Here is a 17,162-nt window from a genome sequence, read left to right as displayed (position 1 = left end):
TCACAGCAGTCCGCTGGTTTGGCTAGCAACTCTACTTATGTTCAAGAATGGATTTCTCGCGGTATTTTCGTTGTTTTTTATCCACTCCCTGGATGTGTGGCTCTGTAATCTTATTGCAGGTGATGGTTGCATCTAAAACAGTGAGACACTGTTTGATTCGCATTTTAAATGACTTAGAAGATCAGTTTAGTAGAGTGGATAAGATATCTAAAAGAGTAATTACATAAACATCAAGAATAGAAAGGAATGGTGATTCCAAAGTAAGTAAAGCTTCGGTGCAGGCTACAAGGGGCTAAGACACCTGTAGTTTTTTCTTCCTGGTTAAGTCAGATCATAAAATAAGGTAATGGAGTATAGTCAAATTAATTCATGTACTGCTAAGGAATGTAGGCTAGGAAACGGGGCACTGAAACTGGTTGACGAGTTCTGTATGTAATATAGAATACAAACTGACAATATCAAGAAAGTTTTCTAAATAAAAATATTAACACTGAATACGTAATTATGTATGAAAACGCCTTTCCTGAAAGTATTTGTCTTGCGTCTGCTGTGTAGTGTGTAGTGTATGAAAGTGACACATGGATAATAGACAATACAGAGAAGAAGAGAACTGGAGCTTTTGAGATGTGGAGGATGCGGAGTTACAGATGAATGGCGAATATTAGACGGGTATATGTGGTAACTAATGAAAACTATCGAATCAGATAGGGGAGAAAATAAATGTACGGCATTGTGTGGCCTAAAGAAGGGATAGATTGATGGAACACACCCTGCGACAGCAATGAATACTTAAACTGGCAACAGAGGATAAAGTAAGGAGTGAAAATTGTACAGAAACGAACGCTTCTCTCCAGTAAGCAGTTTCAGTGCACAGAATTTAAAGTACTTAAGCTGAAATGAAGAGACTTGCGCTGATGTACTAACGTGAGTAGGTGCATCATATTAGTTTACGGACTCAAGAGCACTAGAACAACAACTTTACAAGAAAACGAATAAAAATTGGTAAACACTTTTATAATTGTGCCTAAATGGGATCCTTTGTTTATAATGCATACTGACTCACGAAGGGGCGGCTTGTAGAGATACACATCAATTTGTGAGATGAAACATATTTGCAAGCCGCGGTGGCCGAGCACTTCTAGGCGCTTCACTCCGGAACCGCGCGACTGCTACGGTCGCAGGTTCGAATCCTCCTTCGGGCAGGGGACTGATCTCCGATGTTAAGTCCCAATATTTCTCAGAGCCATTTGAACCATATTTATTTGTGGAGACTCGGGCCATAGCGGTATTGAACGTCGTGTTACCATTACGTTTACTTAGAAATTTGGAAAATTGGTAACAGATGCGAATGCGAAATAACTGAAAGTGCACAGGACAAGAATTTCTGCCAGAAAATTTTGGTTGTGCCGCTTCAAATGCTTTCGGGATGAAAGGCAACTGTTGAGGTTGTGACTCGTTCATGTCGACCGTTAACAGCTGTATCAACAAACACGATGGAGACACGCGAGCGATGATGGTTCAAAAAGGATGACTCACTCTAAGAGTGACATAAAATCAAATGAGATTTTGATTTCACGAAGATGTGGACCAACGGAAGACCTATTTACAGTTTCTGAGAAGACAACAGTGACTGAAAGAGGTTGAGACTGCATCGATATGTTTGGCAGAGTTGCACTTTTTTCTTTTTTCTCCAGTAACCATAATGGAGTAGACATTCTGTGGCCAGTTGTATGTGGAGTGAGATACACAAGAATCACGGATAACGTCAACAGATATTACCGTCAAATTTCGCGGAGGTTCAATGAGATATAACGTCAATCAATTCAATCCAAAAATAAAATTACGCTGACAGGAAGAAGTATCTTGATAAACATTCCTAAAAAGCATTTTCCCAAACGGAGATCCTCTTGAAAACAAATAATGGTGTATTCACCATATTTGTTTTTGAGTTTTAAGAAATCATTTCCCGAACTTTATGTTATTAACGTACACGGACCATAAATCAGAGCATAGCACTTACGACAATATTGGACAGATTCTGCGTTCATCAAATTTAACAAATGTCTTGGGTACGAGGAATCTGGTTATCGCCTTTATAGAGGAAGAGACGTTCGTTTCACTTGTTACGTACACGGAAGTTACACTACAACAGGCGCATTGAAGTAATCATGACTGTACGTTTCCGTCAATTACGTGAGCCATGTATTCCTGCACAGCAATAACCGTTGAATTCTTCAGAAAAGAAAGTACGCCAATGGCGATACAAACTGCCATGATAAAATGATAAAGGCCAGGTACACAAAAGGAACTGTCATACCATACATAAAGAGTAAAACGATGCTTAGATATGTCGGACACGACAACAAACTATCAAGTAAGATTATTGTAATATTCTGGCCTGCTATAGGTTATTCACAGTCACTCTCACAATACTTGGAAGAACACCCATAATCACTATGATCTTAGGTGGGATCGAAACCTATGGTAAGCAAACATCTTGTAAAGGGAGACCATGTAATGGGTTCCTGAAGCGGGCGCTTTCCGGTAAATTTCCCAGAGGGCCCCTTTGCCACCTGAGACGCATGTCTGAGCCCTCGACCGCCTTACAGCTCACACAATGAGACTGAAAGAGGGTTCACGGAAAGCGTTTCTTCCTCATACACCGAACAGGAGGACCCACAAGATTACAGTCGTGGAAAAGGAGACTCGCTTTCTCTATCTCCCTTTCTCTATCTCTCTTCTCTCTCTCTCTCTCTCTGCCTCTCTACCACGTTTTAGTTCTTTCTACCGATACCTGTCATATAATTAACAGTGTGTGCGATTTTGCTTAGCTGCTACTCGGGCATTTAAGGTCTGGGTAGAACTCTCTACCTATTTGTGAAAACTGAATTATTCCATAACCTTCTGAATTTTAAAACTATGTGTTAATTTTTAAATGGGTGAATAAATCTGAAAACCGACGCTGCAGTCCATGTCAGAGACATTGTATACAAACAGTGAGATGCTTGAAGTGTCCTAGCCCAGCATTCTGTTCTGTGTGTGTCTGTGTTTGTGTTATCTTAGTTGTTCGTGTTTTCTGAGGTGAAACGTGAGAAACATCATGCTTTTTCACTAAAAGAGCGAGGGAAACTGGCCAAACTCCGAACTCGGGGTGAACAGTAGGCAGATTCGAATCGGATTTGGATCACCTTCTTCCCTTGTAAGCCAGCACACTGCGCTTTAGGCTAACATAAGTTAGTGCTCTGTTTCACGTTGCAGAATTCAGATGCACGCTGATAGGTTCTTTAACACTGCAACGGCGTGTACACTGTTATGCAATTTTGTGTATCCGCTTGTTCCGGAGGCTGTCGGATACAGACGATACCTGGAATCTGTCAACCAGAGTTCCAAGAACGCTGATAGTCTCTCACACATGGTGGAAGCTCGATGACTGCCAGTAAGGGTGTTATTGGATAGGCCTACAGTGCACTTAATGCTCCAGAGGCTCATCCTTCCTCCATCGAATTAGAACTTCCAAAAACGTCAGTCATCCATTCTTCTCCCGTTCCATGGTATCGTTCTTATGAATGGAGGTCAAGTGCCGCCACACTTTCATCGGTTTATTTTCACCTGGGCCAACAATAGGAATGTGCACTCTAACTATTGCTGAATATAGTTGTTTTAAAACTACGTTACTAACTCATTTCCCTTCAATGTCCTGAACATATAAATTCGTCTCTCCGGTGAACGTAGGCCAGCCACGGCGACAGTTGGTTTATGGCATCTCAAGCAATATAAACTCACGCTTTCATGCTGAGAAGGCAATCAACGACTTACTTTGACAATGAGTGGAGTTTTGGCAGCCGAGTATTAGAGAAACAAGTAATGATGTACTGGATGCACACTTGAAAACGATGGAATAAAAGAGTGTGGTTCACCAGTGTGCTAGCAACGTACGCTGAACGACCGTGTGACTAGGTGAGCTTTATTGCCAGACTGTACTACGAGGCGGACCGTCCGTAGTAATTTGTTAGCTGGGTTGTAAAGCCGTCAAGGCAAGAGTCCAGGGTTGATTCCTATTACAGAACACAGCTCTAACCGGCCAAAAGCTTCAACGGCTTTGTACGTTAGAGAGGATCCAGTTGTTCTCACTGCCTAATGACATTTTCAGTTTTAATGGGCAGTTAGCGTGTCTTTATGCAAGGGACTTTTGGGGAAGCCACTCTGTACCTGAAAGTGAACTGAGGGAACTCTCTGTCGAGCTTAGTGTTTAAGGCGGTTCGCTTTCCCCCAGGCGTGCTAGATCCGAGAGGTATTCATAAGAAACTCGCCGGGACGGAAAATCACAATATGTGCACTCTGTGAATCATCTCTTTGATGGAGTTAATGGGAGTACCTAAATCGATAGAAATGTAAATACGTTGAACGATTTTGAGCTCTTACTAATTCTTTAACTAACAATCAACTGAATTTCCAAGCTGTTACAGAGATACGAATACAAACGATGACACGGAAAGTGTATCTTTTATTCCACTCTTTCTTTCATTCTTTTATTTCACTCTGTGATCACAAAATGTTTTATCCTCGAATTGTCGTTTTGGTCAGTGGTGACCGTCTTCAGATCTGTTCAAAACATATCCTAAAATAATAAATCCCAAAGGTACCGCTCTAGCTCCACTGTATCCGGATATGTTTTAAACAGAACTGAAGATGGCTACCACGATAGTCTGAGAGTAAGTATTTTGTGGTCAGAGATTGGAATAAAACAAACTGATTTATACGAATGAATGTTTAATAGGTCTAAATGTAAATAATAAGAATTCTTCAGGCACAGTTACACATAACACTTCAGTAATTTAGATTTAGGAGACAATCTGAGAAGCCCTCATAGATTTTTTGCTGATGAGGCTGTCGCTTACCCTGTAGTAATTTCATCGGAAGGTAAAAGAAACGGCAAAATGATTTGGACGAGATATTTGTATGGTGCCAAAAGTATCAGTTGACTCTAATTAACCAAAAGGATGATATCATTCACGTAAGTACCAAAACGAATCTATAAAATTTCGGTTAAATGCCTAGGGGTGAAATGCATCGATCACATAGCTAATGTAGTGGGGAAAGTAAATCAAATACTGCATTTTATTGGCAGGACACTTAGAAGATGCCATAAACCCACTAATGCTACTACATGCACTACATTACTACATTGACCGTCTTTTGGTAGAGTATCGTTGTACGGCAGTTGAGTCTTACCCGATAGGATAAACGGAGGAAATCGAAAAAGTTCTTACATTGTTTGTGCATCCACACAGGAGAAGATGGTCCAATGGCCAGTGAGCCTTATATATATATTCTTTCAGACGTGTCCGAAAGAACAAATACTATCGGTGACCATGCAGCTCGTTAGAATGAAATTACAATGAAATGAATACTCTTAGCGGCATATAGGCGTTGATATAAGTTAATGGCGACAGTTGAAAATGAGTGTCCCGACCGGGACTCGAACCCAGGATCGCCTGCTTACATAACAGTCGCTCTACCCATCTTAGTCACCGAGGAAACAGAGGATAGTGCGACTGCAGGGACTTATCTCTGACACACCTCCCGTAAGACCCCAGTCGCAACGTATTGTCCCACACTACATTCATAGTGCCTCTACCCATCATACTCATTACCCTCAGCTTAACTGCCGATTCAAGCAAGACTTCGGGGACTGTTTGTGCATCCGTACAGAAGAAGATGGTCAAATGGCCGGTGAACCTTAACTCTCTATATATGAAGATCGTATCTGTTCTTTCGGACATGCCTAGGTTAATACACGAAGGACGCTGTATTGCAGCTTGCGGTAAGTTGTAAATCTGAGTCAGTCAGGGATTGTGGGTGGATTGCCGAAGTGGTTAAGCCGGCCATTCATGAGAAGGGGCAAATCTGGGTTCGAGGCCCGCCCTGGAATAAATTCTCAACTTTCGAAACTGCATCCGCAGTGCCCTGTGCGGCTGGAAGTCACGAACTCCCACCCATCACATCCCTTTCTTTCACCATTCCCCGTTTCGTACAAAACTACAGAAAGACACATCAGTCATATCATCTTTGTATGTGCAAAATGTGAGACGCACTGACACTATTCTTTGCAACGTCGTTTGAAGCAAGAGTTTCCTACGACTGCCGCTTCCTTTCTTTGAGAAATCCGGCATCTACTAAAGAACTTACTTAAAGCTGCGAAGATATCTTTGTAATAATAAAGCAGCATTGCAAAATAAAGACTGAAAATTATTTCACTACATGAAAAAAATGTAAATTAGTTACAAACGACGGCGTGCACACATTTTATTCAACATTTAAACGTCACTACAGATATTTGGAGTTAGGTTATGACATGTTCCATATGCCTGCCGTCATTGGCGACTGTGTGGCGCAGATGAATAGCTAAATTCTGCATGACCCGCTGAAGATTGGGAACGTCAGTGCTGTCGATAACATCCTGAATGGCTGTTTTTATCTCAGCAATTGTTTTGGGGTTATTGCTGTACACCTTGTTTTTGATATATCCCCACAAGGAGTCGCATGTATTCAGATGCGGATGGCGAATCCAGGCCCATGCCAGTGGCATCTGGGTAGTCTAGAGACAGAATGCGGTCCCCAAAAGTGTTCTTCCAGGACATCGAACGATGTTCTACTTTGATGGCGTCGAGCTTCGACTTGCATGAACCAAATGTTGTCAAAATAAGTGTAACTTTGGGTAATCATCTTCCATAACCTTCATTTACTGTTCGGTAGTCACCGTGGCATCAAGGAATATCGTACCGATTACTCCGCGACTGGACATTTAACAACCATGCAAATGCATGAGCGTCGTAATTCCCACCATGCTCAACCGCCAACTATGCAGTTTGAACGTCCTTATGCAAACAGTTGGTAAGTTATGGTGATATTATTACGGGTAGTTCAATATTTTACCCTATATGTTAATCATCGTTTTATGTTAATGTGTATCTTACAAAGGATACCCTGCCATCAGACCCTGAAGACTAGGCAATATTCTACCATTCACTGTGTCATCCTCTGTCATTCATCGTCGGATACAGCGTGCAGGATACCGGGGTCAGCACACGCATTCCTCGCCCTTTCCGACGGTCCGACATTGGAACTGCGACGCCTCAATCATATAGCCCCTAAACTGACGTCACGAGGCAGAGTGAAGCCCAGACTAGTCATCCCACTAAGGAAAAATTCCTGGTAGTTTCGGGAGTCGAACAAGGATCAACGGAATGATGGTGTGTTACAATGACCATTCTTCTATAGATGCTGACATATCTGTTCTACATGGGGATTATTTCAATTTAGCTTCTGAACATTTGGATTTTTATTTCCCCTGTTCACTTCGTTTTGTTTATTACCTCGTGGTGCTAGAAGAATGATCCTGTCGAACCGTAATGTAAGATTCCTACATACCACGACCTATACGTTTGTTAAGTTAAACGTGGACCTTTCTTAATATCTGTGCTATTACATTGGTGTTAAACGTTAATGCTGGCAGATTCTTCCTCTACCCTTTCCTTTAAATTACCAAAACCTACTGTAAAATATTATGTCAATCAACAACAGACTCGTAAATTATATTTTGGGTTATGTGTGTCGATTACTCAGGCCAACGATGGAAAAACTATCTTGCTGAAAATACCTTATTCTTGTGTTTTTTGTGCTGCGAAATCCAAATATGATACATAAAAAACTATCACCCACCATTCCTTCAGATTTTACAGTAAAATTTATTAAATGCAGCGATTTTTTAAAGAACTTAATAGCTTTTATATAGTTAAGTAACTTAGAAAAGATGGTGTGATGAATGGAGATGACGTTGGTAGCACTGCTGAAAGAAAATTTCTGGATTAAAAAAGGTCGATTCTATTTTTGTATTAACAGATGGTGTTTGGTTTACTATCAACCTAACCTCATTTTACTGTTTCCTGTACATATTCTCAGTACAGTGTCTAATCGTAGTTGTAAAAACTCTGTTGACGGTTGTTGTTATATTTGTGGTGAATGTGTGATTAAAAAACACCAAAGAAACTTTACAGACTTTGTGAAAAAGGTTTATCTATCACACATTAGATCTAAACGTGGTGATCAAGATAAATCTTGGGTATGTAAAAAGCCTTTAGATTTACTGTTCCTCTGATATGGAGGAGGCCAAGAAATTACTCCGATGATTTCTACTTTTGCAGTGTTGCTATTACTGGTCATAATTAGAAAAACAAGAAGGTAAAAAGCTACAGTAGCCTTCCATCCTCCATCCGAGCAGTAGGGCATGGTGTAGATTTGCAGGTTCCTGAACCACTAGATGATTTAAATTATATTCCAACAGAAGTATTTTCTGTTGTATAATCTGATTTAGATGAACCATGATGATGAATTCCATTGTAATACAGAAAGTCCAGAGGCCAAATTGTTTACTCAGACCGACCTTAAAGATTTAGTTAGGGATCTGAGCTCAACAAAGGAAAAGCTGAATTGCTTGGCTCTAGATTAAAAGAAAGTAACGCATTGGAAGTTGGAACCAGCATATACATGTATAGAAAGAGAGAGCAGCAATTTTCCAAGTTTTTTCAACAAGAATGTGATTTAGTGTACTGCTCAGACATTCCCGGTCTGATGAATGAGTTTGGTATTGAACTCAAAAAGAAAGACTGGAGGCTGTTTTTGATGCATCCAAAACTAATTTAAAGGTTGTTTTATAACACAATAGTAACATGTGTGGATCTATACCTGTTTGACATTCTGTAAATATGAAAAGAAGCTGTGAAAACCTATAAATAGTGCTAAAAAATAGGCTATTCTGCTCATAGTCGGATGATATGTGGCGGGCGGTCTAAAAGTAACATAGATGCTCCTTGATCAGCAAGGTGGCTTTACCAAATTCCCATGTTTTTTGTATGAATGGGACTGTAGGGTTAGGGATCAATACTAGTGCAGAAAGAACTGCCCTGTGAGAAGAATATTCTACGCAAAAACCTTGTAGATCAAAAAAACGCACTCCTACCACCTCTACACATAAAGTTAGGCCTAATGAAACATTTTGTAAAGGCTTTGCCTGAGGATGGACCATGTTTAAACTACCCCTGCCAAAAGTATCCACATCTTTCAGAAGCTAAACTAAAAGAAGACATCTTTGTCGGACCTGACATAAGGAAATTGATGTTTGATGTTACCTTTGAATCCACAATGGCCTTAAATGAGGGAGAAGCAAGGGTATCATTCAAGTAAATCGTTACAAAGTTCTTAGGACATGAAAAAGACCGACAATATGTTTCTATTATAGCTACAATGTTAAAGAAGTTTAAAACATTAGGATGTTTAATGAGATTTAAAGCTCACTTTTTGTACAGTCATCTTGATTACTTCCCGGATAATAGGGAGATGTTAGTCAGGAGCAAGGAGAGCGTTTTCACCGGGACGTTAAAGTGATGGAAAGCCGTTACCAAAGCCGCTGGAACACCATCATGATGGGGGTCTGGCGTTGGTCACTTCACCGAGAAGTTGAGCAAGCGACTCACCACAGAAAAAGCTACACAAGAAGATTCAAAGAAAAAAGAGAAAGAAAATACAAACCAATTCCTGCTGACAAGTGAAATCACTGTTAACATATTTCATTATTTTACTTACTAGAAATACAAGACTTGCTTATGTTGTAACAAAGCGTTTCATTGATTTCCCCGTTTACCGTATAGCATAGTATATAATACAAAGCAAATTACTCGAAAACTATGGGTATACAAAGAAAACTAAGGCTAGATTTGGGTTCAGCTCAAAAAAATCTATGAAGATCAGCAATCAAAGTAAAAAAAGTTTTTCAAAAAAACTTGTCGTTGGCCTAAACGCCTTCCTAATATGTGGCGTTATTGGCCTCCTTTATGATTTAAATGTAGCCTGTCTGCAATGTAGTAAAAATTGTCAGCGCTGTTTGCACATTTGTGAGACATACTGAATCACAGGAATTTTAATGATCACACACACTAACCAGACTTCAGTAACACGTTCTACCAGCACATGAACAGAACACAGGTTTTAACAGACTGAAAGTGTACTTAAAAGAAACATGCTTCGCTCCTCTCTTTATCCCCCGCTTCTCTTTGTTGCTACGATCCTAGGCTAACAATAGTGATAATATACACACTGCTATTGGTGCCTGAAGCTTCGTCAGTCTACCATCAGCAGGATTTCGAAGCCTGTATGGAAACGGATGGACAATGACTGGTAATAAAATATAATTAAAAGCCCCTCCTTTAGCTTGAAAACGAGAGTTAATTTGAGTTTTTTCATCTTCATTTTCATAATCAGCATGGTCGATATGGTTAACATTTATTTCATCGCAGTTACATTTTTAGTGTTGGCTAGTGTTATTTTCCTTTCACCTAGCGCAATGGCCGTTAGCTGCTCAAGACCTTATTAATACGTCCACGAACGTCCAGTATCGATAACACAACTCGGACGGTTGATTTTTTAAAAACATCGGGAATCCCATACATCGATATTTAGAAATATGTCATTACCGGAGCCGGTCACAGTGGCTGAGTGGTTTTAAGTGCTACAGTTTGGAACCTCGCGATCGCAACGGTCGCAGTTTCGAATCTTGCCTCGGGCGTGGATGTGTGTGATGTCCTTAGGTTTAAGTAGTTCTAAGTTCTAGGGGGCTGATAATCTCAGCAGTTAAGTCCCATAGTTCTCAGAGCCATTTGAACCATTTTTTGGTCATATATCGAGAAAAAGTGTCTATCTCTTAACATATCAACTGAAGAAATATCGACGAACTAGCCTATTAAAAATATCGACACCATATTGTAAACACAAAAAAAGTTCAAATGTGTGTGAAATCTTATGGGACTTAACTGCTAAGGTCATCAGTTCCTAAGTTTACACACTACTTAACCTAAATTATCGTAAAGACAAACACACATACACACACACACACACACCCATGCCCGAGGGAGGACTCGAACTTCCGCCGGGACCAGCCGCACAGCCCCTGACTGCAGCGCCCCGACCTCTCGGCTAATCCAGCGCGGCCTTGTAAATACAATGCTGGTTTTAGAGCTGTATATTTAAATAATGGTTTATTATTAGGTATTATGTACATAAAAATGCTAGCACCTTTATCGTCCCTCTTAGATCAAGAATTGAATAGATGTGATACTCGCGTTGCAGACAATGGTAACGGCATGTAAGTGGCCAAATAAATCGCGTCCGATGGGCCCGTCCTTCCGTTTCGTCACGTATCGGATTTGTCCGGAACACTTCATGACGACTTTTCTGTTTTTACATTTCTGAAAACGGCAGCAACACATCACTGCAGTGTCAAAATTGTCTGGTGAATCTGTGTGGTGAAACGTTGCAGCATCTGTGGGTAGCGCCAAGCGCTGATTGCTTCAGCATTTACTTTCACACGTCTCCGTCCACCGCAAAGCCCAATCTCGCCATTTAGATTTTTACTCATCTGTTTCTGAAGAATGCCGATGTGATGAAGCAGTGCATCAGTTGCGTTATCACTTGCAATCGGACTTCTTCTTTGTGCAAACTTGTTTCACACAGTCAAAGAGAAAGACTAGACGTGATGAAAGCTCAAAAAGTAGTATGATTCCTTCACACAGTAAAAGTAAAATTATGTTTTACTACAATTTCAAAAGAGCAGTTTCAAATATTTATCAAAAACTGCGGAAAAGATATAAAGTAAAATTATCGGCTCCGGGTATTGCCATTTCGACATCGATACAGCGATATATCGCGGAGTGCGGTGTCGCCGGTAAACATCTGTACGTTGTAAAAAGCATCGATATATCGAAATACCGAATTCTTTCGACTCCTCTATACGCAACTGCAGAGAAAACGCATTTTGAAAAAAAAAAAAAACTGCACATACACCCAAACGTGCAGATGACAGATACTCGGACTGCTACAAAACGTTGTATGTAGATAGAGTATCGACAGAAGCACCGATTTAGTTCGTGCTATGTGGTGTCGTCCAGTAGAACATGAACAATTGGTAACTGGAAGTGACACCAGAGCTACGGAGAACAAGGCAGGAGTGTCTGTGAGTGACAGATTTGTAGATTTCCCGTTCAGACCCAACTAATGAGAATTTATTTTTATTGTTTACACGTGGAACTTTTATATGGGAGAATGTTTTCCTGGCATATAAAGGGACTTTTCGGAGTTTGTAGAAATGTTCTTTTGGCATTCTGCTTTCGATTTGCTAACTGGAAGTAGCAAACCTAACAATAAATCTGTATAAATAGGTGTGATGTTCTGTCGGACAAGTGCGACTGAACAGATACAACAGATACCACTCGTGATGAAGCAGTTAGTGCATAGAGGTAGGGGTGTAAGTGTGGAAGCGTGTGGGTAATCTGGAAACGTCTAGTATCTGACCTGCAGAGTGCTGCACTGTAGTGGGGCTGCCGGAAATAGTTGCTATTTGTCACGGTAGAGTGTTAGAAGTCAGTTGAGCAACAGACGCCGTAACTATGATGAAAATTACGTTCGCGCATATTCTAAACCTTTTTCGAGGTAAGTTTTGCTATTATATTTAGCTATATACTTTGTAGTTATCTTTCTTTACGTCTGATAGCTTATAAAGGGAGGTGCATAGAAGGTTTTAGCACTCCTTTGTCAACCTTAAATGTATAGTTGCTTAATGTAATCTACAAAATTTAAAATGGCCGTTGTTTAAGTAATGTGGAACCATATATACGATGGCACTGTGGAAACGTTTCTACGATACCAACATCAAATACATTACTTACAATACTTTTTGCATCTGTTCCTAGATGCCACGAAAGCTAACTGATCGGAAATCAAGAGCTATTGTGAAGAAGTGAGATGCTCAAAACATGATTAAGGCTATAATAGCCTCAAGGAAAAGCAGGTGGGGTTAAGAAGAGCAGTAACAGCTTTCAGTGTACCTCAGACGACACTTTAAAGGTTTGTGCATAGTGATATGTCACCTGAAGAATGTGTTTCTTTGAGAATTGGTCGTAAGCTTATAATACCTGATGATATTGAGAAACAGTTGGTTCAGTATCTCATTTAAATGAATAAACAGAAGGTCAACATCGTTGTCAAATACCTCATCAAGTACGTGTGTGTCTCCACAAGATATCATGCCACTCCCTCCTCTAATGACGACGGTTTCCAACAAAGGTCGTAAGCCAGGTTCATCATATGTTTTGACATATTCACCTTATAAAACACGTCTAAGAAGACTCCTTAGTGAAAGGTAAACAGAAGCTTCCTAAGGCACCTGCCAAAAGCAAGGAAAAAAACAAGAAGCTCCTCCTAGAAAACCGTGCAAAAAACGGCTTAAGTTATCTGAGGATTCAAATGAAGAGCCCAATGTACCCACTGTCTCTTCAGGCGAGTCACATTTGGATCTCGCAGTTAGGGAAGGAAAACCTATTGAAGAAGAAGCAGTTTGAATTTTCCAAAGACATGCGGGGAGAATTGTCGATTAAGTGTGTAGTACGTGAGGAATGGTGTCTCTCTATGTGTGCCAGAACTGAAGGAGATATTTAAGTATGCGATTTTTGCAAATGAACTTCGCTTATGAAGCATTTTTGTATTATAGTTGCGTTTAAAAATATTTTTGAGCAACTTAAATTTAATATAAAATAAAATATTTTCTGACATTTTCAATTGTTTTCTTTTGAAGTACTCAGTTTCCCACAATTTTAAGGCGTTTCCACATTACCCGCAATCCTTGAAAAATTAGTGAGATGTTGTGCAAGCAGATAATATTTAATTTTTAAGATGTTTAGTTTTTGTGTTTCATATTATTACATTCATTGCTGAAACGTTATGAATTAGCTTTGACTGATTTTTGAAGCTGAAAGAGGAGTAAATATTTCATTTATGCTCAAAAACAAACTGGTTTTCCACATTTACACCACTACCTCTGTGTAATTTCACAGAATAAACACAGACAATTGGAGCAGTAGACTAAAGAAGCAACTGCATCACACGTGCAGAACTGCTCGTGATTTATTAGTAGCCCCAAATGACACATTCATGCATTATACAGTAAAATTGTCATCATTGGGCTACGAACCCAGGACCCTTGGAAGAATGATCTAACGCTCCACCAGCTTCTCAAAGGAAGCTATTACTCATGCACAGCTATGCGCTTCCTGTGCTCCGTAGTTCTTATGTTTTTTGTAATTAATGTTTACGCACGTTGTGCTGGATGACAGCATTTATTTATTTATTTATTTATTTATGCATTTATTTTACCTGGCAAGATTAGGGCCTTGAGGCCCTCTCTTACACCTAACCAGGCATACTCAGATTGAACGAGTTACAGTTTCTACATAACATTAAGGAAATATAGCCTATTATGCAGTATTGATGTTAAAGAAAAAAATAGATATTATAACAGTAGTACAATGATAATTATAACAATAAAAATAATTATAACAATCAAGAATAATAATAATAATAATAATAATGACTATGTATATGAAAGTAAGCATACTTTTCTTTTCTGAATGTCAGTCCCATTGTTAGTTGGGAATTTTCTCGTTATGCTCTTGCAGCTTGTGAGTTATTCTCATCGAGCAGAGACATAAGACGATAGAATGTGGTGAAAGAGATATATAAGAGGTAGATAGGTTAGAGGAAGAGAAATAGAACGGTAAATATAGTACGTACTACATCGAAGCTTCGGTTCATACTCTGTCGATTTATAACGTTTGGTGCCGAACTAAGTGACAGCTCGATGTTTGGGTGTTGGAACGTTTTCCGTTTCCACTCTGTATACGGTTAGTGTAAACATTCATTGGCGACCATCAGAGCAAGCGGCGCTGTGGTGGGAAGCTGCCTACCTGCTAGTGGGCTAGCGGTGGAAGCACTCACCGTTGAGGACGTGCACCCAGACGCTGGCCGGGTTGGCGTTGGACGGCACGCACGTGTAGTTGCCCGAGTCGGCGAGCTGCGCCTTGGTCACGAGCAGCTTGCTCGTCGTGCCCGCCTCCGTCTTCTCCGTCTCGAGGGATATGCCGCCGCGCGGCGAGTCGAAGTCGACGACGGCGGCGCCGTGGAACCACAGCACCGACCCCGGCGGCGTCGAGTGCACGTTGATGGAGCACGTCAGGCTGATGGTGCTGCCCTTCTTCACGAACACGTCCTCCGGGCCCCAGATGTTGGCCTGCGCCGCTGTGGGCACCAAAGGCAGCACGGTTTCTCTCCGCTCTTACTCGTACGCCGACGCGGGACACGTGATGGGGTGCACGAGGGCGGGTTGCTTCAGAGACACGTGCTCAGTGACCAGGGGATGGTGAAAGTAATGGAGAAATAACGTGAACGGAAATTGCACTGGGATGACTACACACGTAACTGGTGATAAAATGAGGACTATTTTGCTGCTTTGTTTCATTAACCTTGCAAGTGGAGACCACGACGTTGGTTACAGAGTTACTTCAAAACACATAGTAGGCCATTAAAACAACAAAATGGGCAAGTAGTAAGGCGCACTACTCTGTTGATTCTCAGAAAATAGCAAGCTAATGTTTACGCGTCTATTACATTGCTTATACAGGGTGATCCATTGATCGTGACCGGGCCAATTATCTCACGAAATAAGCGTCAGTGAAAAAACTACAAAGAACGAAACTTGTCTAGCTTGAAGCGGGAAACCAGATGGTTCTATGGTAGACCCGCTAGTTGGCGCTGCGATAGGTCAACCGGATATCAACTGCGTTTTTTTTTTTTTTAAATAGGAACCCCCATCTTTTATTACATATTCGTGTAGTACGTAAAGAATATGGATGTTTTAGTTGGACCGCTTTTTTCGCTTTGTAATAGATGGCGCTGTAATGGTCACAAACATATGGCTCACAATTTTAGACGAACAGTTGGTATCAGGTAGGTTTTTTAAATTAAAATACAGAACGTAGGTACGTTTGAACGTTTTATTTCGGTTGTTCCAATGTGATACATGTACCTTTATGTACTTATCATTCCTGACAATGCATCCTATTGCAGCGTGATTACCTCTAAATATCACATGAATGCAATAAATGCTCAAAATGATGTCCGTCAACCTCAATGCATTTGGCAATACGTGTAACGACATTCCTGTCAACACCGACGTTTTTTAGATTTCCGATTCTCACGCAGTTTGTCTGCTACTGATGTCCGGATTTGCCGCGACAGCAGCTAAAACACCTACTTGGGTATCATCATTTGTTGCAGGTCGTGGTTGATGTTTCACATGTAGCTGAACACTTCCTGTTTCCTTAAATAACGTAACTATCCGGCGAACGGTCTGGACACTTGGATGATGCCGTCCAGGATCCCGACCAACATACATAGCACACGCCCGTTGGTCATTTTGATCACCATAGCCATACATCAACACGATATAGACCTTTTCCGCAATTCGTAAACGGTCCATTTTATCAAGGGTAATGTATCACGAAGCAAACACCGTCCGCACTGGAGGAATGTTACGTTATACCTCGTACTTATACGTTTGTGACTATTACAGTGCCATCTATCACAAAGCGAAAAAAGTGGTCCAATTAAAACATTCATATTTCTTTACGTCTTACACGAATATGTATAAAAATGGGGGTTCCTATTTAAAAAAAAACCGCAGTTGATAACCCTTTGACCTATGGAAGCGCCATCTAGCGGGCCAACCATAGAGCCATCTGGTTTCCCCCTTCAAGTTAGACAAGTTTCGTTCTTTGTAGTTTTTTCATTTGATGCTTATTTCGTAAGATATTTGGCCTGGTCACCATCAATGGACCACCCTGTATATCTGTGCATAGGTGCTGGACGTTAGAGTTCATGACCCGGCGGTCGAACATTCCTGCAACAAGGTCACGGGCGGTTTTCTGGATAAAGGGCTGCAGCCTGGCATATCTACATGGAGACATTCATCACTTGCGCTTTGAGTTCTGGAAATACTTGCCGACTGCCCATTCAGCGGTTGCGAGCAGTTCACGGTATTGCGCGTATTTTGCCAATTACCTTAACAGCGTTTCTACGTCGCCCCCACAAAGTTGGCGCGTTCCCACGTGGCAGGTGCCCGTTCGGTTTGGAATGAAACATGAGACGCCGACACTTTGGATGCGGCCGCCTTCCATTCCATATCACCTTGTGGGATTTCCATAGTTCCGAATGGGTGGGTA

The 17,162-nt window shown here is 40.9% G+C and overlaps 1 protein-coding gene across 1 annotated transcript in view; it reads right to left on the bottom strand.

Moving 5' to 3' along the window:
- The window catches only part of LOC126281509 (hemicentin-2-like), a 2,121,475-nt gene that overhangs the window by 21,694 nt on the left and 2,082,619 nt on the right, over positions 1-17,162 (bottom strand). Inside the window, exon 5 of the mRNA XM_049980531.1 lies at positions 14,881-15,180. Within this exon, the coding sequence (XP_049836488.1) occupies positions 14,881-15,180 (300 nt within the window). The remainder of the gene's footprint in view (positions 1-14,880; positions 15,181-17,162) is intronic.

The sequence above is a fragment of the Schistocerca gregaria genome, chromosome 7 (assembly GCF_023897955.1).
Source record: "Schistocerca gregaria isolate iqSchGreg1 chromosome 7, iqSchGreg1.2, whole genome shotgun sequence".
Taxonomy (NCBI): Eukaryota; Metazoa; Arthropoda; class Insecta; order Orthoptera; family Acrididae; genus Schistocerca; species Schistocerca gregaria.
Note: the sequence above shows the minus strand (reverse complement) of the source record. Positions and strands in the feature narration are given on the sequence as shown.